At 53.4% G+C, this 25,837-nt stretch overlaps 2 protein-coding genes and 1 pseudogene across 4 annotated transcripts in view; 2 read left to right on the forward strand and 1 right to left on the reverse strand.

Annotated features, from left to right (window-relative positions):
* The window catches only part of KIF9 (kinesin family member 9), a 20,625-nt gene extending 17,615 nt beyond the window's left edge, over nucleotides 1-3,010 (reverse strand). Inside the window, exons 1-4 of the mRNA XM_086861231.1 lie at nucleotides 2,909-3,010; nucleotides 1,770-1,847; nucleotides 1,185-1,384; nucleotides 376-463 (exon numbers count right to left, since the gene is read on the reverse strand). Coding sequence (XP_086717357.1) covers nucleotides 376-463; nucleotides 1,185-1,384; nucleotides 1,770-1,847; nucleotides 2,909-3,010 — 468 coding nt within the window. The remainder of the gene's footprint in view (nucleotides 1-375; nucleotides 464-1,184; nucleotides 1,385-1,769; nucleotides 1,848-2,908) is intronic.
* On the forward strand, nucleotides 2,973-23,449 carry KLHL18 (kelch like family member 18). Of its 2 annotated transcripts, none has more exons than XM_023921934.2 (10): nucleotides 2,973-3,220; nucleotides 12,636-12,766; nucleotides 12,857-12,997; nucleotides 15,248-15,446; nucleotides 17,490-17,650; nucleotides 17,741-17,877; nucleotides 18,860-19,082; nucleotides 19,702-19,806; nucleotides 20,673-20,784; nucleotides 21,485-23,449. In XM_023921934.2, the coding sequence occupies exons 1-10, from the start codon at nucleotides 3,083-3,085 to the stop codon at nucleotides 21,869-21,871; spliced, it is 1,734 nt and encodes a 577-aa protein (XP_023777702.2). In that variant the 5' UTR covers nucleotides 2,973-3,082; the 3' UTR covers nucleotides 21,872-23,449. The 2 variants fall into 2 exon arrangements, with proteins under 2 accessions (XP_023777702.2, XP_086703813.1); XM_086847687.1 differs by having other exon boundaries at nucleotides 2,990-3,220; nucleotides 18,845-19,082.
* Nucleotides 23,450-24,000: 551 nt separating this feature from the next.
* LOC147656042 (uncharacterized) lies at nucleotides 24,001-24,981 on the forward strand (annotated as a pseudogene). The gene is made up of 4 exons (XR_015275496.1): nucleotides 24,001-24,136; nucleotides 24,245-24,339; nucleotides 24,417-24,521; nucleotides 24,601-24,981. The product of XR_015275496.1 is annotated as an uncharacterized LOC147656042 (transcript).
* Nucleotides 24,982-25,837: the final 856 nt, after the last annotated feature.

Below are 25,837 nucleotides of genomic sequence, written 5' to 3' on the forward strand. Positions count from 1 at the left end.
TAAGCTCATCTGTTTAACTTTCAGCGATTTTGTGCCTCAGGGAAATCCTTAATTAAGCGAGAGAAGGCAAAGGGAGGAATTTGCATAAGAGGGGATGGAAATAGACTGTGCCAAATTGTGGTTAGCACTGGGAATTCCTCATGGATCAGCCAGTCCCAGTCCTTTGGAGGGTTTTCCTGTTGATTGTACCACAGGAATTGTGTTTTCCATCCTCACACTTGCTGTGACAAAACCACTGCCAAGCAGGAACTGCACGCACCAACACCCCCCAAAACATTATCCATGGCCTCAAGGGATGGAAAAATCCAGGCTTTCCAGTGGAAAAGCTGAAGTCAACCTCCAAACCTTCCCCATTTCCGATTTCTTTTACTCTACCTTGTTGTCTGACCCAAGCTTGATCATGTCTTGGGCAAAATGAGCGGTTGGCTTGACCCGCACGAACGCCAGGACTCGCTTTGGTGTTCTAAGGAGAGAGGCAAAAATGAGGAAAAGAAGAATCCTGCATTTCCTGAACTGAAATTTATGTTATTTGTCAGCAAAAGGTGAGGCAGAGGAGTCAAAATTCCAAACAAAGAGTTGGCAATTATTCAGCTGCAGTTTTTATTCCCCATTAAAAGCAACTGCAGGCAAAGAGGGGCTGAAAATTCCTCACAGCCTTGTCCTGCTTGGAAAACTGAGGATGTGAAATGAGAGGGGTCAAACTGATCCTGATTTCCTGATTTCCTCGTGTGTACCAAGCTCAGGAGTGTTGGACAACACCAGTTTTGTTCCCCTTAGCCTTGGAAAGCAAAATATTTGGGATTTTCTTTTGTCACAGGCAGCCTTTCTGGGGAAAAGAATTTAAATTCCCAATGAGCAGCTGATTTTCAATCTCCTGGAGGATCTGCTGAGTAAAACCCCCACAAGGAGGCTCATCCAGCTGCTAAAGGACATGCATTGAGGATTTTTAAATCCCTGGAATGTGTAAATCCCACATTTTCCCCTCAAACACTTCCTCCAGACAGCCTGTGCTCAATAATCGTGTAATTAGTGACAACTTCTACTTTGGAACAAAACCTTTGGGGTTTCTGGTACATGCAGGATTTTTGTGGCCTCTCACACTTTACCTGCTGTGACTGCTCTAAAAGGAATGGAGCTGAGGCAGGATTTGTTGGATTTCAAGCAGGGGAAGGTTTGGGGAGTACCTGGGGCTGTTACCCTCGTGCTCAACCTCAGAGAGCAGAGAGGAAATGATGCTCTCCTGGTCATCCTGCTTCTTCTGCTTCTCCTTCTCCTCCTTCTCCTGCTCTTGGTCCTTCTCCTTCTGCTCGTGGTCCTTCTCCTGCTCTTGCTCTTGTTCCTGCTTCTGTTCCTGCTCCTGGGATTTCACAGGGATCACAGAACTCTGTCCAAAAAAAGAAACCCCAGAACCCGGTGTTGGAGCAGCTGGGAAATATTTCTACAGGGAAAGGAGGAAGGGAAAAAACTGGGGGGAAAATCCCCCTCTAGGAATCAGGGGAAGAACAAATCCTAAATGAGTGGCACTTTCCTTGCTGCAGCCCTTCGTGGGGCTTTGCACAGCTGAGGACAAGAGCAATTTTTGCTGGTTATTAACGCCAGGAGAGGGGAAAGAATTCCCAGAGCAGCTTTCCCTGGATGCCTGGAAGTGTCCAAGGCCAGGCTGGACACTTGGAACAGCCTGGGACAGTGGGAGGTGTCCCTACCATGGCTCTGGAGGGGTTTGAGGTGCCTTCCCAACCAAACCATTCCAGGATTCCAGCTGGAATTACCGTTTGTTCACCCTCTGCGTTGGACACAGAACTTGGATTCGTTTCCAGCCCCTCAGAGCCTTCCTGCTCCTCTTCCTCCTGCCAGGGAAAAACAGCCCCAATCCCACATGGAAAATGTTATAAATTACAATTACAGCTATCAGCTTTCACGTTTATGTCTTGGGTTTTGGGAGTTGTTATTGATCACAAAGGCTCTGGCACAGTACAATTCGTGATTCCCTCTAAGTCTGGGAGGGCAGACTCTGTCAGCTCACACAAGCACAGCACAACTTCCAGAAATAGCAGCGTGATAAAGAAATATTCTATCTTAAGCCTTGGCATAATTTAAAATAGAAATGATGTGATGTTAAAAACACCAGGAGAAAAATTTACTACTGACTCTCCAGCTATTCACAAGTGTGGAAACAACAGAAGGGAGCCTCGAGAAGAAATAAAATATATTGACTTTAATCTACAGGATGGCAGGCAAGTCAAAGGTTAAAACCAAGCAAAAGAATTCCCAAGATATGTAAAGCCACAGGAATGTTTGAATATGCATAACGCTCATTAATATGCATTTAACCGGTATGGAAGTAAATTGTTTTAAGCTAACAGTGTGCCTTTGGCAGATTGCCAAAGCTCCCCAGCGCTGGATGTTGTCCCTTTTATCTTTTATTAAACTTTTATACAAAATTTGTGAGAGTGAAACTTGTTTGTCACAGAAAACACCCTCGAAGACACAGGGGACGATCTCTAAAACCTCGGAAGGGAGAGGCTCCCCTTCCCACACCTCGGGGCAGCAGATTTTGGCAGGACTTTGGGAAAAATCCCAAGGGTTGGGATTTATCCAGAGCAGCTGTGGCTGCCCCTGGATCCCTGGCAGTGCCCAAGGCCAGGCTGGACACTGGGGCTGGAGCAGCCTGGGACAGTGGGAGGTGGCCCTGCCATGGCAGGGGTGGAATTAGATGATCACTAAATCACGCCGTGCTTCTCTCTGTGAACCTCCCCAGGTGTGTGGGGGGGGGGGCGATGCCCGGGGGTTGATGCCGCCTGTGCAGGGATAAGACCTCCCGCACTCCGGTCACCCCTTGAGAAGGGGAAGGCGATCCCCCCGGACTCCCCCCTCGTCCTTTTCCCATTTCCACCTGTGATCCCTCTACAGCGGAGTCCGATGCGGCGTCCGGGGTCGCCATGGCAGCGTCCACTTCCGGGTTCTCTATGGTAACGGCAGCTTCCGGGCGAGCCCGGAAGTGGCCTCGCATACGGCGGCCGGGTGGGGCCAGCGCGCGGCGGGGGCGAAGCGGGACGGCAGCGGGACGGGAGTGGCCGGGACGATGCTGGAAGCGGCGGCGGATCCGGAGCTGGATCCCGAGGATCTGGTGCATTTCTCGGTGGGAGACCTGCCCAGCCGCGGGTATGGAGTGATGGGCGAGATCCGGCGGCAGGGAAAGCTCTGCGATGTGACGCTCAAGGTGCGGCCCGGCCCCCGGGGGCGAGGGGGGGACGAGGGAGCACCCGAGCCCGGAGGGGTCTGAGCGGGGCTGAGGCACCTCGAGCCCTGAGGGAGAATGAGGGACCCCCCGGTCCGTGATGGGGATGAGGGACCCCGACCCCTCAGGGGGCTGAGAGATCTCGATTCCGCCCCGCTCCTGAGCGGGGACCCCGGTGCTTGAGGGACATTGAGGGGGTGACGGGGTTTGGGGCTGAGGGGACTCACCCCAGTGCCCGTAAGAGGGAGCTGAGGGACCCCCCTGGTCCCTAAGGGGTCTGAGGGACCTCCACAGCCTTTGAGGGTCCCCAGCCTGAGAAGGGGGAGCTGAGGGACCACCCCCATTCCTGGGGGCCCCCTTCTGGAGGGGGGGGCCTGAGGAACCCCCAGACCCCTGAGCAGGGACCCCAACCCTTCATGGAGGGGGTGATGGACCCTCCAGGCTCTTTTCCAGAGGGAAGGAGGCAGCTGGAGTTCCCTGAGACCCCTTTGGTGGGGGATAAAGGGGAGAGGAGCGGGAGCTGAGGTTTCCCCCTTCCCAAGGCTTTGGCAGCAGAGGCAGAGCTGAGACCCCCCCCAAACCCCCTCAGTGGGGTGTCAGCAGCTCTTGGAGCTTCCCAGCCTTGGGGGGTCTCTGAGGGCCTGTGGATCCAGGTTTATTGAGCAGCCTCTGGATACTTTTCCCAAGAAAACCATTCCCTTATAGGAACACCGCTTCTTTGCGCCGAAAATAAAGGAATCCACAAGCCTGGTAAATCCTCGGGATTGTGTCCCTGGCTCTGCAGGGAAGGGCTGGGAGAGCTGGCAGAGTGTCCTGTGCCAGGCAGGAGCTGCTGGAATCCCTCAGGATTGCAGACTCGCAGGAGTTGCTGGGGTGGGAGGCACACGCAGCTCTGAGTCACTGCAGAATTAACTCGGCGCTTTAATTAACCGGGAAGGTGCTCCCAGCCTCCTCACCCTGAAACCTGCCAAAGGAAGGAGCCGGCGGGGGCTGTGCCTGCCACGAAGACGGGATGCATTCCATGGAGATAGGGGCTGCTTCATCCCCCGGGGGAGGGATTGAGGCTTGGGATCCTCCTTGGAAGAGGTTGTTCCTTCTGCAGGGTGATATCTGGGCTGGAAGCTGGGGGAATTCTGTGGTTTGGGATGCAGAGTGTAGTGTTTCTAGGATTAAACTGGATGTTGGTGTGGCAGGAGATGACCAGATCCTGGCAGTCCCACTAATAGGAGACAATAGGAGGAGGTTTATGATCCCAGTCTTATCTTGGATAAATTCCTCACCATTGTTTCAAAAATTCCTGTGAATAATTGTCCATTTCTGTGGATTTCCCACAGCAAAGAGCTGTCTAAATCCTCTTTATCCCTACAGAGGTTTAAAGTACATTAGGAAAGATCAAAACCATCACAGAACAGTTTGGGATGGAAGGAACCTTAAGGATCATCCAGTTCTATCCCATTCCATGGACAGGGATACCTCCCACTGTCCCAGCTTGCTCCAAGCCCTGTCCAACCTGGCCTTGGACATTTCCAGGGATCCAGAGGCAGCCACAGCTGCTCTGGAGCTCCATTCCAGGACTACCCATCCTCACAGGGAGAATTCCTTCCCAAAATCCCAAAGACACATCCCTGATCCATTGTCAGTCCTCTGTCCATCTTGTTTCGAGCATTCCAGCTTTCCCTCCTACACCCAGGGCTTGGAATTCCAAGCATTTCATCCCTTTGATTTCTCTCTGGCCTTGAGTCATCCTGTGAAAACATCCCACTTGTGCTGCTTCTGTCTCTTGGACATCCCTTTTCCCAGTGCCCTCGTCTCCAGTGGTGATGGAATTAGTGCAGCCAAGCCTTCCCTCCCCATTCCCAGGAACAGGCTGGCTCCTCCAGCTGCTGGAGCTTTAAGCAGGAATTTTTCTCAGCTTGAGGTTGGAGGTGGCTCTGGGTCACTCAGGCACCCCAAACTCTGCCAGCACAAACTGTCTCTGTCTGCCCAGGCTCGGGAAGGTTTTCCTCCTGGAAATCCAGGGTGGGTTTCGGTTTCCAGCAGGGACGGAGTTTGGATGATTCTTACCCAGAGTTAAGGAAGGAATGTGAAGGTCACAGAGCTGCTCCCAGGGCTGGAGCCAGGCTGGGAGAGCTGGGAATGTTCCCCTGGAGAGGAGAAGCTCCAGGGACACCTCAGAGCCCCTTGCAGGGCCTGAAGGGGCTCCAGGAGAGCTGGAGAGGGACTGGGGACAAGGGATGGAGGGACAGGACACAGGGAATGGCTCCCACTGGTTGGATTTTGGGATACTGGGAAGGAATTCCTGGCTGGGATGGAATTCCCAGAGCAGCTGGGGCTGTCCCTGGATCCCTGGCAGTGCCCAAGGCCGGGCTGGAGCAGCCTGGGATGGTGGGAGTGTCCCTGCCCATGATTCCATGGATGGAACTGGATGATCCTTAAGATCCTTCCCAACCCAAACCATTCCAGGATTCTCTGATCAAAGCTTTGAGAAACATTCCAACCTGGAGGAACCCCCAGCTGCATCCTGATGCTCCCACACCACTGCACTGAACTGATTCCTCTTTTTTCCACTCCTGCTACTTTCTAAACCAAAAAGCTTCCAAACATCCCAGAAATTGGATCTTGATTTGCTCCCAGCTCATGGATTTGGGAAGTTCTTTTCTCTCTCTGTTTCTTTAACAGCTGCAGGTCAGGGCTGCTCCTGATGTTCCCTCACAGCTCCCTTTGGAGCCTCTCCCAAATGTTTAATTAAATATTCATTTGCTAGGAGCACACATGGATGGACTGGAGGGAGGAAGGGAGGGAGGGAGGAGACACACCTCATTTTGTGGTTAGTCCTTTTCCTTTGGAAAAAAAAAGCAGGAATTTTCCTTAGGAAAGCCAAATTTCTGCTTTCTTCTCTAAGAATCAGCGGGCTGGGCACTGGTGTGGTCATAAAAGAACCAACCAAACCCTTTTCCCCAAATGATCCCCATCCCAGTCATGTTCTGGAAGGTGAAGTTGTGCTTTCCTCCTCATCCAGCTCTGGTGGTGATGGAAAAGATGCTGGAGGTTCCAACAGGGGCAGGGAAACACCAGGCCTGGAATAATCCTGGGGAGAGCAGAAATGAGGCTTCTGAGCCTTCTTTTTCCTTTTAATTTGGTGAGGTTTGAGGTTTTGAACTCCAGCTATGGACAAGCCAAGGGGCAGAATTCCTCCCTCAGAACTTCTCCCCATTATTTTTGGTGGATTTCCAGTCTTCTTTCCTTTGCAGCTCACAACTAAATGCTGCAAAAACCCCAAGAATTCCGGCACAGGGACAAGTGCCGGCGTTTGGGGCCGTTATTCCCTGAGCTGCAGATCCTGATCTGATGCTCCTCACTGCTGGTGTTCTTCCTGAGCATTGTTTCTGGGATTGTTTCATCCTTGCAGGATGAAAGCAGCCTGGGCAGCTTTGTTTTCTGGGATGTGCTGTCTGTGCTCCAGAGCTCCGAGCGCTCTCCGGGGACACATCAGAGGCTGCTGGAATGTGCCGCTCCAGGAACCAGGATCCATCCTATTCCTTCATTACAAATGAAGAGGGAATTAATCCCTTCCTAGCTCCTGCTGGCTGGAGCTGGAGGAGAATGATCCAAGTGCCAGGCTGGCACCTCCAGAAATCCTGGTCAGACTGTGCCAAGAGGGAAGGTTTGTGCCAAATCCAATCCCAAATCCTTGGAGAGCGGAGTTGGTGTGAGCTCCTCTTGCTGCTGCAGCTCCTCCTGTGGATCTGAGCCGCTCCAATGCCATTTTTCCATGACTAACTCCAAGACTAATTAGGAAAGTCTCCTAAAATATAACCCATGCCTGGCAAACTGAGACAGTTCCCAGCTGTGGGGAGGGTACAACATTTCCTTCGTGTTCAATCCCAGCATCACCATCAGGTCAGAGGCCTGGTGGCTCCTCTCCCATCCTGATCCCAGTTTTTCCAGAGCAGACTCCAAAGCCCCCAAACTGGAGCAGTTGCACCCCCGAGAGCTGATGCAGAGCCTCTGGATAAGTGGAATTCCAGACAGCTCAGGCTGCCTGATTCCAGCAGGATCCTTGAAAACTCAGTGCTTGGCTGTGCTGCAGATGTTGGGGCGTGTTTGGGAGATCCTGCAGGAAAACAGCCCTGGAAAGAGAGGGAATGTCAGTTTGATGGGAGAGATTGGAAAAGCAGATGATCCATTGTGCACAGGAGAGCAGCAGGATGAGGATGTGATTCCAACCTTGTCACCAACAGGCAGGAATTATTTGGGATTCTGCCTGAACATGATTCCCCCAAGCTCTTGGCTGCCATCAGCTCTTCCCTTACAAAAAATATGAGGATTTTTAGTTCCAGGAGAACACAAAAGTTCTTTTTGTTGTCCCTGAGGGAGCGTTGAGTAGGGCAGGGCTGGAGCTGATCCCCTCAGGATGCTCCCTGTCCATGTGGGAAATGGAGGGACTGGAATTCCAAAAAGCAGCTGAGCTTCCCTGAGCTGGCAGGGAATTCTCAGGGAATGTGGCTTTGTTGTACATCCAGAGGGGATGTGTCCTTTGCTTCAAAGGAATTGGTCACCATTTTCATGGAATCCTGGGATGGTTTGTGCTGCAGAGACCTTGAGGATCATCCCATTCCCACCCCTGCCATGGCAGGGACACTTCCCACTGTCCCAGGCTGCTCCAGCCTGGCCTTGGGCACTTCCAGGGATCCAAGGGCAACCACAGCTGCTCTGGGAATTCCATCCCAGCCCCTCCCAGACGGAAATTCCTTCCCAAAATCTCATCCAGCCCTGCCCTCTGGCAGTGGGAAGCCATTCAGAATTCCCTTTTTCCTGCTGCCCCCACTGGGGGATCAGCCCAGGGCACAGAGGGGGGATCCGACCAGGGAATGTGGAGCTCCTCATCCCCCAAGAACCCCAAATCCTTCCCTTATTGCTCACCCAGCCTGGATTTGTGTTTGGGATTGTCCTGATCCGGGTCCATCCCATTACCTGTTCCTGGCACAACGGGGCTGTGAGGGATCAGCACCAGCTCAGCCTCAGTGCCAAAATCCAGGGATGGCTTTGGTATTTTTGGGAATCTGCAGCACAAAACTCAGCGAGTTCTCAGCGCTGCAGGGCCGTGACGTCAGGAGCACAAGAAATGCCTTTCTCCCACCTACACCGTTTTCCTTGGGAGAAAGGATCCTTGTGTCTTTGGGAGAAAGGCTCCCTGTGCCCTGGAATTTGGGGCTGTGGGGGTGTCTGGGGGCAGATTCCTTTGGTACCCGCTCCGAGACACGTCAGAAGGGAATTCTGGGATTTCTGGGGTCAGGAGCGATGCTTGCAAAGTTCCTTTTTCTGGAAAACACAATCTTTTGCCTTAAAAGCAGAGGACCTAAAATTATAGATTGTAAAACAGAACCTTCTGGAATGGTATCAGGAAGAGGATGAGCTCTTCCTCACTTTGTCCTGAGGTGACTCCAGAGTGACTCCATCAGAAAAGTGCATTAATTTAGGCATGGAAAGGGGCTGGAGGTAGGGAGCACTTTGGGAAAGAGGATCTGAGGATGAGCTGGATGAACACGTGCTGAAGGCTCATCCTTGGAAGGATTTTCCATATTCCACAGGAAAATCTTGTCCTTTGCCTGCAGCAGGAAATGCAGTGGTTCCCTGGGGGCTGATGGAATGAATCCCGGGTTTCCATCGTGCCAGGAGCAAGTTCCAAGCAGAAGGAATCCCAGCTTTTGTCTTGTCCAGCACCAGGGAATATTCCCTGGGCTCTTTGCTCCGTGGATCTGGCTGCTCACAGGGAGAATTCCCAGTCTGGCAGCACTGCCCAGACCCATCCCAGTGATGATTTCATCCCAGCAGGAATCCTGCAGGATGACTGGGAATGTTTGTTCCTGCCAGGCCCAGGTGTGTGGGAGATCCCGAGGCTCCTCGTGGGGTCACAGCCGTGAATGCCTGCAATGTCCCTTGGGCAGGGACATGGAATCATGGAATGGTTCAGGTTGGAAAAGCCCTCTTGGCTCACTGACACCCCTGACCGTGTCCCCAAGTGCCACATGCACAGGGGTGTCACATCCTGCCAGGGATGGGGAGCCACCTCTGCCCTGGGCTGTCCCTTCCACCCTTTCCATGAAGGAATTCTCCCGATTTCCAAATGAACATCCCTGGCCCAGCCTGAGGCCGTTCCCTCTCCTCCTGTCCCTGTTCCCTGGGAGCAGAGCCCGACCCCAAGGCTGTCCCCTCCTGTCAGGGACTTGTGCAGAGCCAGAAATTCCCCCTGAGCCTCCTTTGCTCCAGGCTGAGCCCCTTCCCAGCTCCCTCAGGAATTCTCCATCCCTTTCCCAGCTCCCTCAGGAATTCTCCAGCCCCTTCCCAGCTCCTCAAGAATTCTCCAGCTCCTTTCCCAGCTCCCTCAGGAATTCTCCATCCCTTTCCCAGCTCCCTCAGGAATTCTCCAGCCCTTTCCCAGCTCTCTCAGGAATTCTCCAGCTCCTTTCCCAGCTCCGTTCCCTTCCCTGGACACCCTCCAGCTCCTCAATGTCACTTTTGTCATGAGGAGTCCAGAGCTGCCACCTGGGCTCTGTAATTTACAGTTATTTGGTGAAATAAGGGCTTTTTTCTCCTCCTTTTTCTCCTCCTTGGGTCACACTTCAGGCTTGGGGTTTGAATAAATATAACCTTGGTGTTGAAATTCCTGTTATCTTTAGCTATAAAGATAATTTTGCTTATAAATAGAAGGATGCTGGGTGCATTTGAAGCAGGTGTTTCACTTTAAGGGGCTCCTGGTCAATTTTAGCACCACTTTCCATTTATTAAAAAGCTGAAATGAGATTTGGACAGTTGTGATTTTTGGCAGCTTGGGCTTAGTGGGGGGAAATGAAAGTCAAGTAAAATGTTGCTTTTCTTGCACACTCGGCCTGAATGGGAGCACTGATCCAAACAAACCAAATGAGCTCTTCCAGCTGGAGCGAATTCCTTACGGAATTTTAGAGATAAGAGGAGGCCTTGTTCTTTCACCTTTCAGAAACAGCAAGAGGAAAAACGGAGTTTTTCTGTGTTTTGGGATGTTTGAGACACCTGGGAAGGGATTTTCCAGCATCACAGACCCTCATATTGGGATTTCTCATGTGGGGAGGGGCTGTCAGCTCTCAGGTTCTGGAATTGCTTCCCTTTGTGGCATTTCCTTATGGAATTTGCTGTATTTTTGTATTTTTAAAGCTCAGCCAGGGTGGGAAGTGCTCTGCCACCATTCCATCCTCTCCAGGGCCAGATCCTGCCTCCTTTTCCCAGAGATTCCCCATCCCACCAGGAGGAGGCTGGCAGTGTGCCTTGGTTTAGGGTTTTAGATGTTTAAATTTAGGGTTTTATGGTTTTCTTGGTTTAGATTCTGCAGATATCTCAAGTCTTGGAGCCTCTGGGATGTTTTCCATGTGGTTTTGGGTTAGGAGAGGGGATTGGTCCAGCCCTTCATCCCTCAAAGTCACACACAGATATAAATGGGAAGGGGTTTTTTTCCCATCAGCTGTCACAATCCCGACCCCTTCACTTCTTGATTTCACTCTGGGAATCAGGAATGCTGCAAAATCCAGGAGGATCCAGGGTTTGTGCAGCATAATCCAGGCACAGAGGACAGATGGAAAGGGATTCAGGCACAGCTGAGCTGCCCAGGACAGAGACCAGGCTCTCCAAAAGTGCCTCTTTTTTACCACCTGGCAGGAATTCTGCTTTCTAAAACCCCCAGCAAGTCTGTGATTTCTGGGTCTGAGGGAGCCAGGAGGCACTGCTGGGAATCCTGGAATTCCTGGATCCAAACAGCATTCCTGTTTCCTCTGGAGGTGATGTGGGGTGAGGATTTTGCAGAGGAGAAGAGCAGAATTCCCTGGATAACCTGGAGGGAAGGGCCCTGCTGTGCCTGCTGCTTTTTTCCCCATAAAACAAAACTCTGACAGGAAATTTTTGCTTAAGTGAGGAAAAAAGGGAAGCTGGGATGAGTCAGATTGATGTGGAAATCGGGGAAAAAAGCTCTGAGAGAAGTAATCAGAGCAAAGACATGACTTGTGTTAAATACAGGTAAAGATATTATGAAAGAAATAAAAATATAAAATACATTAAAATATAAAGAAAATTATAAAATAAAATATAAATAAAAATATAAATATATAAATATATTTTTATTTAACTATATAAATATATATAAACAAAAATATTAAAAATATAAATAATATAGAATATAGAATAATAATGTATACATATGTATTTTTATTTATCTACATAAATATATATAAAAATATATAAATAATATATAAATATATATCATATAAAAGAATAATATATAAATATATACTTCATTTATCTAAATATATATAAACAAGTATATATAAATAAAATATAACTAAAATATATATAATTAAAATAATATGTGTAAAATATAAATAAAATCTAAATAAAAATCTAAAATATATTAAGATATAAATATAACTAAAATATATATAATTAAAATAATAATATAGATAAAATATAGATAAAATCTATAAATTAAAATCTAAAATATATTAAGATATAAATATATTTATTATTATTATATATTTATTAATGTATAAAATATTAAATATAGTTTAAGCCCTGCTGCTCTAGCTAAACTAACAGCTGGCTTGTCAGTTCCCATAAGAAAAAATAAAAAAAAATAAGAAGCACTTAGCACAAAAACCTGTTTTAGTAAAAAAACTGTTTGCTCCAGCATGAAGAATAAATCTACCCCATAAAAATCAGTAAAGATATAAACAATTTAAGAATAGTCTCGACACTTACACACAAAAACACATTTTAACCAATAAATTGGTTAAATTTTGGATTCATTTTAACCAAAATAATTAAAAATAAAGTAATAAAACCTACCAGCCAATTCGAGTTAATCACTAAGTCTGTAAAAGCTGTATAAAAATGAGCTATGTAATTAAATAATAATAAATAATAATTTTAAAACCCCTGCAGAATAAACATAAATAGAAAACTGCATCCAAATATTTTTTCCTCTTATTAAAAAGATGAAATCCCTACAAAGCACCTCTCCACTGGAACTTCTGACACATTTTGAGAATAGAAAGTGAGTTCTTAAAACACAAAGTTCTGGCCATTTGAAATAAAAGATGGCCAAAATCAGCAGCCTTGATTTTTGTGAAATCCCCGTGGAAGATCAAAGGGAATAGGGGAGAAAATTCCCATTTTTTGTGTTTATTTTTAAGCATCTCCCAAGGTTTTCTCCCTACAGAGCTTTTAGCTCGGAGCTGATGCATCTCCCCATTCATTTTTATCAGAATAAATCGATTTAAGGCGATTTTTCTTCATGGCAACACGTGCTTTATGGCAAAATTTGGATGCTGCAGGTGCTGATCCCGTTTTTTCCTCCCTGTTCTCCCCGGTTTAGGTCGGGGACCACAAGTTCAGCGCTCACCGGATCGTTCTGGCAGCTTCCATCCCCTATTTCCACGCCATGTTCACCAACGACATGATGGAGTGCAAGCAGGATGAGATCGTCATGCAGGGCATGGATCCCAGGTAAAATCCCTCGGGAATAATCACCAGAGCTCTGTGCAAGGCTCAGAGCTGGAATTCCATGGATTTGCTGCCCTTTCTCCCTGTTTTTAGTGCGCTGGAGGCTCTGATCAACTTTGCCTACAACGGGCACCTGGCCATAGACCAGCAGAACGTGCAGTCCCTGCTGATGGGGGCGAGTTTCCTGCAGCTGCAGAACATCAAGGACGCATGTTGCACCTTCCTCAGGGAGAGGTGAGTGGGATGGGGGGTTCCTGAGGGAATTCCAGGGGGATTCCAGCTGCTTCCCAACAGCAGCAGAGAGGTTCAGTCACCCGTGTCCGGCTTGGGAGCAGGTTCCTGCTGGCTGCCCGGAGGAGGCACGGGAAGAGCCGGGCACGGAGAGCTCCGGAGGGATCACGGATCATGCAGGAGAGGGGCTGAAGGGCTGATGCAGGGAAGATGCTGCCAGGCAGCTCTTTGGCTCTGCCAGCATTCCAAAGTTTCCTGGCACAAAACCCATGGCAAAGAACTTTCCCAGCAGAGCACGACAAACTTGTGACGTATTTTCCTTGCCTCTCCTAAAATATCCCAGCCTTTCTGCTCCAGCTGCTTCTTAGGCTTGGAAAACACCTCGATATTTAATTTAAAGGACATCCTGATAGTCTATTTCCCATTTTGAAACCCTCAGGCTGTTGCCTGCAGTCGTTTCCATCCATCCTTCTCCAGAGCTTGCCCAAACGATCCTGGTTTAACAGAACTTTTCCTCTTCCTGGTTTCTCCATCCTGTGGCTCTTGTGGAGAAGTTTTCCACATCAAGCTGAGGAAAGCACGAGGATGTGTCCTTGTAGCAGGATGAGGAGTGTGAATCCTGAAATTTGGCATTTGTGGGGTTATGGAACATAAAATGGGCTGGGATGGACCTTAAAGTCCTTAAATTCCATCCCATTCCAGCCCTGCCATGGCAGGGACACCTCCCACTGTCCCAGCTTGTTCCAAGCCTTGGATACTTCCAGGGATCCAGGGGCATCCACAGCTTCTCTGGGAATTCCATCCCAGGGCCTCACCACTCTCCCAGGCAGGAATTCCTTCCCAATATCCCATCCATCCCTGCCCCCTGGCAGTGGGAAGCCATTCCCCCTTCTCCTACCATTCCCATTCCCTGCAGAATAACTGATCCCTCCTTTATGGGGACACGGTGAAGGACCTTGGCCAGCCACAGGAATCAACACCCAGAGCAAAACTGAGGAGTTTTCCCTTTCTGAGAGCCCATCCTGGCAGGAATTGCCCTTCCTGCTGCCAGGGGAGGAACACAGCGCCTTCAGCCCAGGAGCTGCACAGGAAACTCTGGCAGAGCCCTAAATTAGTCCCAGGTTTTTCAATTTCCTTGCTGCTGCTTGGCTGTGAGGCTGTTCCTGCAGCATGGTCTGGAGATGGAAAGCTGGGATAGTCTTTGTCCACATTCCACATGGATTCTCAGCCGTGGCAGGTGGTCTGAGGTGTTCAGTTTTCCCAGCCTGGCTTCTCTGCAGCTGCTCAGGGCATTCCGTGGTGTGATGTCAAACACAGCAACCAAATACAGGGATTGGCCACCAAAATTCTCCCAAATCCACCAGGGGTGCTCAGTGAAGTCCAGCTGCCAGTTTGGTTCACAAGCCAAAAAATGAGTGGATTCTGGCCACCCTGGAGAGCTGGGACATGGACACTGAGCTCTCCTTCTTGAGTGGAGTTGAGAATTGGGAGATTTTTAGTCAACTGTGTTGTAACCAAATCCTGTGGGAGCCCTCGGGGTCACCCTCATGTGACAGGTGCCCACCCAACAGCTCAGGAGGGACCTGGAGCTGCCAGAGAGATCCAGAGGAGGCCCCGGAGCTGCTCCAGGCTGGGAGAGCTGGGAATGTTCCCCTGGAGAGGAGAAGATCCAGGGAGAGCTCAGAGCCCCTTGCAGGGCCTGAAGGGGCTCCAGGAGAGCTGGAGAGGGACTGGGGACAAGGGATGGAGGGACAGGACACAGGGAACGGCTCCCACTGCTTGGATTTTGGGATATTGGGAAGGAATTCCTGGCTGGGAGGGTGAGTGGGCTCTGGTACAGGGTGCTCAGGGAAGCTGTGGATGCTCCCAGAGCCACCTGGATCTATCCAAATCCTCTTTGAGACAAGGGGACATTTGTGTTTTCCATCCTCTGGCTCTGCCTTGGATTCTCCTGGAGCTCCCAGTGCAGATCAGCTCCTGGTGAGCTGGAATCAGCCATCACTGGAGAGGACACATCTTTCACTGCATTGTCCTCCAAGGCTTCCCAGAATCCTGGGATGGTTTGGGTTGGAAAAGACCTCAAAGCCCATCCCATTCCCACCCTCTGCCAAGGCAGGGCCACCTCCCTCTGTCCCAGGCTGCTCCTGCCCCAATGTCCAACCTGGCCTTGGGCACTGCCAGGATCCAGGGGTAGCCACAGCTGCTCTCCCATTAACCTGACATTCCCATTGCTCCCCTCCTCCCCTTTTCCAGGCTTCATCCCAAGAACTGCCTGGGTGTCCGGCAGTTTGCCGAGACCATGATGTGCACGGTGCTCTACGACGCCGCCAACAGCTTCATCCACCAGCACTTCGTGGAGGTCTCCATGTCCGAGGAGTTCCTGGGCCTGCCCTTCGAGGATGTCCTGGAGCTCGTCTCCAGGGATGAGCTCAACGTCAAGTCCGAGGAGCAGGTGGGGACCTGGTGTTTGACCTTGAGGGGTTTCTCACTGCTTGGGAGTGGGAATGGAAATGGAAATGGAAATGGAAATGGAAATGGAAATGGAAATGGAAATGGGACTGGAAATGGAAATGGGACTGGAAATGGGACTGGAAATGGAAATGGAAATGGAAATGGGACTGGAAATGGGACTGGAAATGGAAATTGAAATGGGACTGGAAATGGGACTGGAAATGGAAATGGAAATTGAAATGGGACTGGAAATGGGACTGGAAATGGGAATGATCCTATTGCTGGGCTGAGTGAGGCTGAGCTGTCCTGGCACTGGGGACACTCAGAGGTGCTGCACAGAGCTGTGATGGTTTCCTGTGCCTACTCCAGGCTGACTTGTTCCTAAAGAAACAGGCAGCAGGGCTTTTTTAGGATCACAGAATCGTTGAGGTTGGAAAAGCCCTCAGAGATCATCAACACTTCCCCCAGCACTGCCAAGGCCACCCCCAACCCTGTCCCCAAGTGTCACATCCACAGGGCTTTTAAATCCCTGCAGGGATGGGGACTCCACCCCTGCCCTGAGCAGCTGGGCCAGGCCTGGACAGCCCTTCCCAGGAAGGAATTTTTCCAAATTCCTGCCTAAACCTCCGCTGGGACAACATGAGGCTGTTTCCTCTCCTCCTGTCCCTTGTACCCTGAGGAAAGAGCTGGAATCCCACCTGGCTGCACACTCCTGACAGGGAGTTTTGGGGAGTGGAGAAGAGTTTAGGGTGTTTCCACAGCCTTGAGAATCCATGAGCAGGGAAAGCAGAGCTTGTCCTTGAGCCTGGAAATCTGTCCTGCTGTTCCTGAGGAGGTGACAAAGGCAGAGCAGACCTCCAGCTTCTCCTTGTAGGGTAAAAACCTGCTTCTTTAATCAGGCTTAGAGAGGGAGGGGAACCTGCCTCACATTCCAGCCACATTCCTGTGTCATACCAAGAATTCCTCCCTCTGTTTTCCCCAGAGCAGGTAGGACCCAAAGGAATCCATCCTGGGGACATTTCACCTGCCAGCCCCACTCTTCAGGAATTCCAGTAGCACCCTGCAGAGGGGAAGAAAGGTGTTTTGGGGTGTTTAATCCCTGCAGTGCTGTTGGAGAAGCATTTTTGCACTGGAAAGTTTGGGAATTGTTGTTGGGAGTGCCACTGTGCAAGAATGACTCGCTGATTTTGTTGTGGTCAGTTGTAAAGGCTGCAGTAACTTCAATGGGGAGTGCTGTGGACCCAGGAATGTGTGTCCCAATTTAAAGTGGGACCAGGGCACAGGGATCCTTTTGTAGCTGGGAGTCATCCAGTGGGATTCAGAGAGCTCTGTCCCTTCCAGAGTCTGGGATGGAGCCTGGAGGGACCAGCTCAGCCCCAGGGGTCTCCAGTGTAGCTGTCCAGAGAGAACAGGTGGATCCAGCACCATTCCCAGCCTTCTTTCCCAGTTTACAGATTTCTGTCACTAATAAACAGTTTTGTGCTCTGTGCCACCTCCTCTGCCAAAATCCTGCTTGCAGCTCCCTCATCTCCCTGCAAACATTTGTGCTGAGTGTCCCATCCCACGGGACAGATGGGGATTGTGGGAGACAGGGAAAGAAACCTGCATGGAGCCAGGCTGGGAGAGCTGGGAATGTTCCCCTGGAGAGGAGAAGCTCCAGGGAGAGCTCAGAGCCCCTTGCAGGGCCTGAAGGGGCTCCAGGAGAGCTGGAGAGGGACTGGGGACAAGGGATGGAGGGACAGGACACAGGGAATGGCTCCCACTGCTTGGATTTTGGGATATTGGGATTTGGGAATTCCTGGCTGGGAGGGTGGGGAGGGGCTGGGATGGAATTTCCAGAGCAGCTGTGGCTGCCCCTGGATCCCTGGCAGTGCCCAAGACCAGGCTGGAGCAGCCTGGGACAATGGGAGTGTCCCTGCCATGGCACTGGATGATCCTGAAGCTCCCTTCCCATCCAAACCATTCCAAGATCTCATTCCATTTCATTCCCATCCACTTGCAAAACTCCCAAAAACTCCAACTTCCCACCTCTGTCTCCTGGCAGGTGTTTGAAGCTGCCCTGGCCTGGATCCGGTACGACAGAGACCAGAGGGAATCCTTCCTGCCCGAGCTGCTCTCCAAAATCCGGCTGCCCCTGTGCCGGCCGCAGTTCCTCACGGACCGCGTGCAGCAGGACGACCTGGTGCGCTGCTGCCACAAGTGCAGGTGAGGCCTGGCCACCGAGTCAGCAGGGTGGCAAAGTCTGACCCTTCAGACTCCAGACAGATCTCCCCTTCAACGATTCCATGATTTCAGGGATCTGGTTGACGAGGCCAAGGATTACCACCTGATGCCGGAGCGCCGGCCGCACCTGCCGGCGTTCAAGACGCGGCCGCGGTGCTGCACGTCCATCGCGGGGCTGATTTACGCCGTGGGGGGACTCAACTCAGCAGGTACCTTGCAGTGGAAAGACCACCAGGGGCTGGCTGGGATGCTGGAATTCCCTCCTGTGGAAGCGTGGAGCGGTTTCTCCTCCTCCACACAGCGCTCTGACCTTTCTGGTGAAACCTTCGGGGTGGTCGTGCCCGTAGTTTAACATCTCCCATCTGAAATCCTGCCCGGCTGAGGCTTTTTTAGGACACTTTGAGGATGGTGTCCTTGCCTGGAGGCCCGAGCAGGACTTGTAGGGATCTCCACAATGTTGTGGAATCACAAGACTTTGACATCAGCCTCACCACGGCGTGAAAAGGGAACAGAAAGTGACCGAGGAAAAGCTTTTAGGGAGGAGCTGCGCTCCCGGCAAGCAGCGACAGCACGGACGGGACTCGCAGGTCTCTGCTGCCCCTTGGAGGACAGCGGAGGTTCCACATGTGCAGAGGGAACTCGCCGAGGCTCCTTGTGCAGAGCACGGGAGAGCTCGGAAACGTTCCCTGATCTTTTTGAGTGTGGGAACAACGGGAATTGTTCAGAGCGGGATCTGTGGGTGAGCAGGGATATGGGAAACGTTTCTGTGGGAGCAGGAAGGCTGAGAATAGGATGTGAGAGCCCAGGACAGAGAATCCCAGAATGGTCTGGGTTGGAAGGGACCATAAGGATCATCCCATTCCACACCTTCCACTGTCCCAGGCTGCTCCAACCTGGTCTTGAGCACTTCCAGGGATCCAGGGGCAGCCACAGCTGCTCTGGGAACCCCATTCCAGGGCCTGCCCACCCTCACAGGGAAGAATTTCTTGCCCTGCCCCAAGTACAGCACTTTGCACTTCGTTGAACCTCATGAGGTTCCCATTCCTTTTTTTTTCCCAAAGAAAAACAGGCAAATTCCCCAAGCCAACCCCACCTTTAGACACACAACAGCACCCTCTACCCTCCCCCCTCACTATCCCAGGGTTTCATCAGGTCTCCCTCTTTTAATTTGAGTAGCAAATTTCTATGCAGGCGACTCTCTGAACGTGGTGGAGGTGTTTGACCCCATTGCCAACCGCTGGGAGAAGTGCCAGCCCATGGCCACGGCGCGGAGCCGCGTCGGCGTGGCCGTGGTCAACGGGCTGCTCTACGCCATCGGCGGCTACGACGGCCAGCTGAGGCTCAGCACCGTGGAGGTTTACAACCCCGACAGCGACTCCTGGTCCAAAGTGGAAAGCATGAACAGTAAAAGGAGGTATGTGCAGCTGGCTGGGAAGAGATTTCTGGAAAAGCAGGGAAAAAAAAAAGGAGGTTGGGTGTGGTAGGTGGTGCAGGATGTGTTGTGTGTTGGGGGGGAGAAATGGGAGAGGAGGTGTGGGGCAGTGTGGGGGCAGCTGGGGTTTCCTGGTTCAGTTTTTGGTGCAGCCAGGTGGGGGTCGGGCTCTGCTCCCAGAAAACAGGGACAGGACAAGGGGAAATGGCCTCAGGCTGGGCCAGGGGAGTTCAGGTTGGATATAGGGAAAATTCCTGCTGGAAGGGGTTGTCCAGCCCTGGCCCAAGCTGTGCAGGGGGTGTTTGTGCCCCTCACCAGGATTCTCAGCCACTCCTGCTGCTCCAGCCCCTTCCCCAGCTCCATCCCCTTCTCTCAATATCTCTTTGTTGTGAGGGGCCCAAATCCAAACCCAGGATCCGAGCTGCTCCTGCCACGAGCACCTTTCCCCTTTTCCAGCTCAGAGTTCAGGTGGCACTGAGCAGTTTGGGGGTGAATCCTGGGAAAAGGCAGTTTGGTGGGGATGACACGGGCAGGGGTCACAGCGTTGGGGACAGGGTGGCAGCACCTGCAGCCACCTCACGGGGTCCTGCTGTCCTTGCAGCGCCATGGGGACGGTGGTGCTGGATGGGCAGATCTACGTGTGCGGTGGGTACGATGGAAACTCATCCCTCAACTCGGTGGAGTCCTACTCTCCAGAAACAAACAAGTAAGTGTGACTTCTCTTATTCTTTTTCTTCTATATTTTTCTTTCCTCCTGGATTTCTCAGTCCCCTGTGGGCTGAGCTCTTTTGGGACCCTCCCTCGTGGGGAGCCCTGCTTATCTCAGTTCTCTGGGTTTGAAGAAAACTCCCAAGCTCGTTAGAATCTTGTTTCTCATGTTTATTAGAAGGTCATCACAAAACTTGGCAGGTCTCTCCAGACTTTCTACACAAGCTCAGTTCACCACAACCTGGCTCATTTTGCTCTGATGGTAAAAAACGGCCCCAAACCACGCAGCTGCTTCACCTTTATTTCTATTTTTACCCTATTAACTACAGACACGTGAATTGCTTTTATGTTTTAACAAATAAGTTTTCTATATCTACTCACGTAATTAAAACTGCAGCTAACTCTAAACCAATCACTCTTTGTGCTCCCAAAAAACTGCAGAATCATGGAGAAGAAGGAAGAACTAAAAACCACACAATTTTTCCTTCATCTTTACTCCATGTATTAAACCCCTCTAAAATCTATATTTTTCACCTCAGTGGCATACTAAACATTTTACTACTTTTTTACTTAATTTTTTACAAATCCTGGTTTACCCAGGGGTATTTGGAAGCCTTTCTGTCAATAGCAAATAGGATTGATACTATTTTGGAGAAGAGAACAGAGAAATGTCTCTCCATTTCTGGATTCCTACAGTGAGAGCCTTTCGTGTCCCAGAGCTTTTCCAGGAGCTTCCCCTCCGGTGTTCCGTGTCCTGGCACCGCCGGGCATGTGGGCTGTGAGAATGAGGAGGAATCCAGGAGTAGGAAATCATGGAATAATCTGCTGTAGGAGTGTTGCTAAGCTCTCCCCTCTCCCTCCCAGGTGGACAGCAGTGACCCCCATGAGCTCCAACCGCAGCGCTGCCGGCGTCACCGTGTTCGAGGGACGGATCTACGTGTCCGGAGGGCACGACGGGCTCCAGATCTTCAACAGCGTAAGGCTCTGGGGCAGGGCTCATCCCCTGCACCTCAGGCTGGGGCTGGAAGGTTCTGGGTCCTTTCCCTGTGCATCCAGACAGCCCCGAGCGGTTGTGCCACCAAATTGTGTCACTTCCACCCGTAACAGAAAACCCCGAGGTGGAGCAGGAGTGACTCGTTTATCCACTGGGGGTATTCCGAGGGCTGGAACCCTTGGGATATGGAGACAGGCTGGCAGAGAAGGCTCCAGAGAGAGCTCAGAGCCCCTCCCAGGGCCTAAAGGGGCTCCAGGAGAGCTGCAGAGGGACAAGGGATGGAGAGACAGGACACAGAATGGTTTTAAGCGGAAGGAAGGGAGATTTAGGTGGGATACTGGGAAAGAATTCCCAGCTGTGGCTGCCCCTGGATCCCTGCCCAAGGCCAGGCTGAACAGGGCTTGGAGCACCTGGAGTGGTGGAAGGTGACCCTGCCCACGGCACTGGATGAGCTTTAAGGTTTCTTCCAACCCAAACCCTTCAGGCACAATCCCATAGCAGCTGAACTTTTCACTGAGGGCACTTCAGTCCTCTCAGCCGCTCCTCCTGCTGAGACCCTTCCCCAACTCCCTTCCCTTCCCTGGGAAGCCCCTCCCTGTCCCGTCACCAGCTTGGAGGTGCCCCAGCAGGGTCACCTTCCCAGGGCAGCATCATCCCTAACTGCAGCCGTGCTCCCCGGCAGGTGGAATACTACAACCCTCACACCTCCAGCTGGCACGCGGTGTCGCCCATGCTGAACAAGCGGTGCCGGCACGGCGCGGCCGCGCTGGGCAGCCGAATGTTCGTGTGCGGCGGCTACGACGGCTCCGGTTTCCTCAGCGCCGCCGAGGTCTACAGCTCCGTGGCCGACCAGTGGTACCTGATCGTGCCCATGAACACCCGGCGCAGCCGCGTGTCCCTCGTGGCCAACTGCGGCCGGCTCTACGCCGTGGGCGGCTACGACGGACAGTCCAACCTCAGCTCGGTGGAGATGTACGACCCCGAGACCAACCGCTGGACGTTCATGGCACCCATGGTGTGCCACGAGGGCGGGGTGGGCGTGGGCTGCGTGCCGCTGCTCACCATCTGAGCCTCGCCGGCTTCACACGGGGGGTTTTGGGGGCGTCTCGTCGGCGACGAGCGTGCCAGGATTTCCAGGTGCTCCATCCAAACGCCGAGGAACTCGACGGAGTAATCCCCACACGTAACTTTTTGGGTTGAAGGTCCTGAAAGGTCAAATGTGGTGAGTTTATGTGCAAGCAAAGATGTCTCGGCCTCCCCCAGAGCCGAGGCCGAGCTCATCCATCCATCCCTCCATCCATCCATCCATCCATCCATCCATCCATCCCTCCATCCATCCATCCCTCAGCGGTTACGCCTTTGGGAAGCGCCGTTGTGGGCTGGGGGAAGGCGCCAGGCTTCATTGTGACATAAAAACTGCCACCTGGAGGACCTGGAAAATCCACCTGCACCTTGTGGGAGCAGCAAAACCACCTTGAACCCCCCTCCCAGGGGTGTCAGCAGCGATTTGGGGGGTCCTGGTCGCACAGGGGGGGTCTCCAACCAGGACAAACGTGGAGCTGTGGCCTCCGGGAACTTCTTACACAAGACACCCCCAGTTCCTCGTGCTTTCCTCAGCTTGATGTGGAAAACTTCTCCACAAGAGCCACAGGATGGAGAAACCAGGAAGAGGAAAAGTTCCGTTAAACCAGGATCGTTTGGGCAAGCTCTGGAGAAGGATGGATGGAAACGACTGCAGGCAACAGCCTGAGGGTTTCAAAATGGGAAACAGACTATCAGGATGTCCTTTAAATTAAATATCGAGGTGTTTTCCAAGCCTAAGAAGCAGCTGGAGCAGAAAGGCTGGGATATTTTAGGAGAGGCAAGGAAAATACGTCACAAGTTTGTCGTGCTCTGCTGGGAAAGTTCTTTGCCATGGGTTTTGTGCCAGGAAACTTTGGAATGCTGGCAGAGCCAAAGAGCTGCCTGGCAGCATCTTCCCTGCATCAGCCCTTCAGCCCCTCTCCTGCATGATCCGTGATCCCTCCGGAGCTCTCCGTGCCCGGCTCTTCCCGTGCCACCCTGGGCACAGCCATACCTCCTCCGGGCAGGCAGCGCCAGCCAGCAGGAACCTGCTCCTGGCTGCGAGGGATTTGGGATCTCCCCCACCCCGTGTCCATCCCGGCGCTCCGAGGGGCTGGGAGGAGCGGGATGTGCCCCCCAACCCCGCTCCTGTGTCCGTTCCTGCTCCCAGCATCCCTGGGATTGACTCTGGCTGTACATGTGGATGTCAATATTGGGGTACTGTGTAAATTTTAGGGTCTATAATGAGCATATCTGGGTATAAATGTGATCTATCAGTACATATCCGTTTCTCCCACATCTATCCACTGCTGGCTTCCCAGGAACGGGAATCCTTTGGACTTTTCTGTGCTGCTCAGACTTTAAAAAGAAAACAAAAAAAAAAAAAAACCAAAAAAAACCACAAATGCTTGGATCAGAATGAAGTTGTTGCCCATGGCATCTTCTCTTCTCCAGGACCCATCCCAATGTTCTCCATGGGCTCTGGTGAGCTGCTCTCCTGCTGTTCCATTTTCCCTCCTCCCTCCCACCTGGGGTTTGTGTCCGTAAGAATGGGAATATTGGAATAAATACCTTTGGAATAGCAGCAGCTCCCCTGAGGCCCGGGCTGCTGATGGCCTCTGGGGTTCCTTCCCCAGGGAATTCTTTGCTTTTCCATTGTGGGTGAAGCAAAGAGAAAGGGGAGCTCCAAAGGCAATGGGAAAATACTGAATTTTGGGGAAACAAGACCCGCTCACCCAGGGAAGGCAAACTGGGAGAGCAGGATCCACATGGCATAGACCTTGGCAAACCTTGTGTTCCTGAATCCAAGGAAAACCTGGGCGCTGGATGAATCTGAGCAGGGTGAGAGGGACTTAAAAAACCCAAAATGGTGTCAAGGAACCGGGAGAGGGGAGGGGGTTCCTGGTTCTTGTGTCTGGGAAGCAGCAGGATGCCGTGGCTCCCGGCTCGGGAGGAGCAGGATCGGGGCTGGAGCCGGGGGCAGGCCCAGGGAAGGGGCCCCGCAGGGGATCGGCCCCGCCGAGCTCCAGCATCGCCGCATCTCCTGCGGGTCCAGGCTCGCTCCCCCGCGGCACCGGGCCAAGGCAAACACCGGCAACCCGATCCCTTCCCGCGGCACGGGGGCCGCTGTTCATCCTGGAGCCGGAGCCGGGGGCCCCGAGCCGGAGCCCGGAGCCGCTCCCGAGCCGCCGGTTCATTCCCGGCGGTGCCGCCCGCATGGCGCTGCTGCTGCTGGCGGCGCTGCTGCTGGCGGCGGCCGCTGCCCTGCCCCGGACCGTGCCCGGAGCCGAGCCCCGGGCTGTGCCCCGGGCTGTGCCCCCGGCTGTGCCCCCGGCCGTGCCCCGGGCTGTTCCCCGGGCTGTGCCCCCGGCCGTGCCCGCTGCCGTGCCCGCGCCCCGGGAGCTGGCGCGCTCCGTGCTGGAGACACACGGGCAGGAGCTGCGGCTGCTGCGGCTGCTGGGAGTCGCCAGGACGGTAGGAAAAAGGGCTGCGGCTGCGGGAGGTGCTGCCGGCTCCGGCACCCATCCCGAGCGGGGCTTTTCTCCCGGCAGAGCTTCGACTGGGGGACGCACTTCAGCATCAACTTCACGGCCCGGCAGCCGCCCTGCCCCAAGGGCGCCCCGGAGCCCCGCGGCTGCCGGGGCCGGCCGGGCAGGGTGAGCGTGGGGCGGGACCCCCAAAGGCAGGGGGGGTACGGGGGGGGTCCCCGGGGTGCTGAGGCCGCTCTGTCCCCAGGTGCAGCGCTGCTCGGCCCAGGTGTCCGTGTTCACCTTCCTGCCCGACGTGCCGCTGTCGATGGTGGAGTGCGGCCGGGAGCCGGTGAGGGGCTCCGGGAGCGCATCCTGGGGGTGGGACTCGTGTGCCCCTCACTTCGGGGGGTGCTTTTGGCTCTGGAGTGAAACCCCCCCTTTATTTCTCCCCGCAGCAGCCCGGTGACAGCGCCCAGCCCCGCTCCCCTGCCACCAGCCCAGGTCACTCATCATCATCATCATCTTCACCCTCCTCATCATCATCCTCGGGCCCCCCACCGCGGCCTCGGGCCCCTCCCAGCGCGTCCCTGCGGGGACCACCCCGCCACCCCCCGTCCCCAGCGGAGCCGGAATAAAGAGATTTGGGGTCGGACGTGTGCGTGTGTGGGGTGACGCTTCGGGGGACCCGGGGGGCACCCTCGGCCTTGGGCAACAGCGATGGGGCAAGGTCGGGGTTGTGCAACCCCGCGGGCACCACCCTGACACGGGCAACGTGTCACCACCGAGGGGTCCTGGCCCCCAAATCCCCCCCGAGCCCGGCCAAGGGGGCCCCAAATCCCAGATCCTCCCTGAGCCCGGCCAAGGGGGCCCCAAATCCCAAATCCCCCCCGAGCCCGGCCAAGGGACCCCCAAATCCCCCCCGAGCCCGGCCAAGGGACCCCCAAATCCCAAATCCCCCCCGAGCCCGGCCAAGGGACCCCCAAATCCCCCCCCGAGCCCAGTCAAGGAGTCCCCAAATCCCAAATCCACCCCGAGCCCAGCCAAGGGGATCCCAAATCCCAAATCCCCCCCGAGCCCAGCCAAGGGGCCCCCAAATCTCAAATCCACCCCGCACCCAGCCAAGGGGATCCCAAATCCCCCCCGAGCCTGGTCAAGGGGTTTCCAAATCCCCCCCAAGCCCGGCCAAGGGGCCCCCAAATCCCAAATCCCCCCCGAGCCTGGCCAAGGGACCCCCAAATCCCAAATCCCCCCCGAGCCCAGCCAAGGGGGCCCCAAATCTCAAATCCCCCCCGAGCCCAGCCAAGGGGGCCCCAAATCTCAAATCCCCCCCGAGCCCGGCCAAGGGGCCCCCAAAACCCAAATCCTCCCTGACCCCAGCCCAGGGGCCCCCAAATCCCCCCCAAGCCCGGCCAAGGGGCCCCCAAATCCCCCCCGAGCCCAGCCAAGGGGATCCCAGGGCGGGGACCCCGAGGGGTTCAGCTGCCACCGCCCATCCACGGGGA

This window comes from Cyanistes caeruleus, chromosome 1 (assembly GCF_971803275.1).
Source record: "Cyanistes caeruleus chromosome 1, bCyaCae1.hap1.1, whole genome shotgun sequence".
Taxonomy (NCBI): domain Eukaryota; kingdom Metazoa; phylum Chordata; class Aves; order Passeriformes; family Paridae; genus Cyanistes; species Cyanistes caeruleus.

Coding starts and splice junctions, on each gene's coding strand:
- KLHL18 (XM_086847687.1), top strand. CDS start 3,083: ATGCTGGAAGCGGCGGCGGATCCGGAGCTGGATCCCGAGGATCTGGTG. Junction 12,767..12,856: donor ATGCAGGGCATGGATCCCAG/GTAAAATCCCTC, acceptor CCCTGTTTTTAG/TGCGCTGGAGGCTCTGATCA. Junction 15,447..17,489: donor ACGTCAAGTCCGAGGAGCAG/GTGGGGACCTGG, acceptor GTCTCCTGGCAG/GTGTTTGAAGCTGCCCTGGC.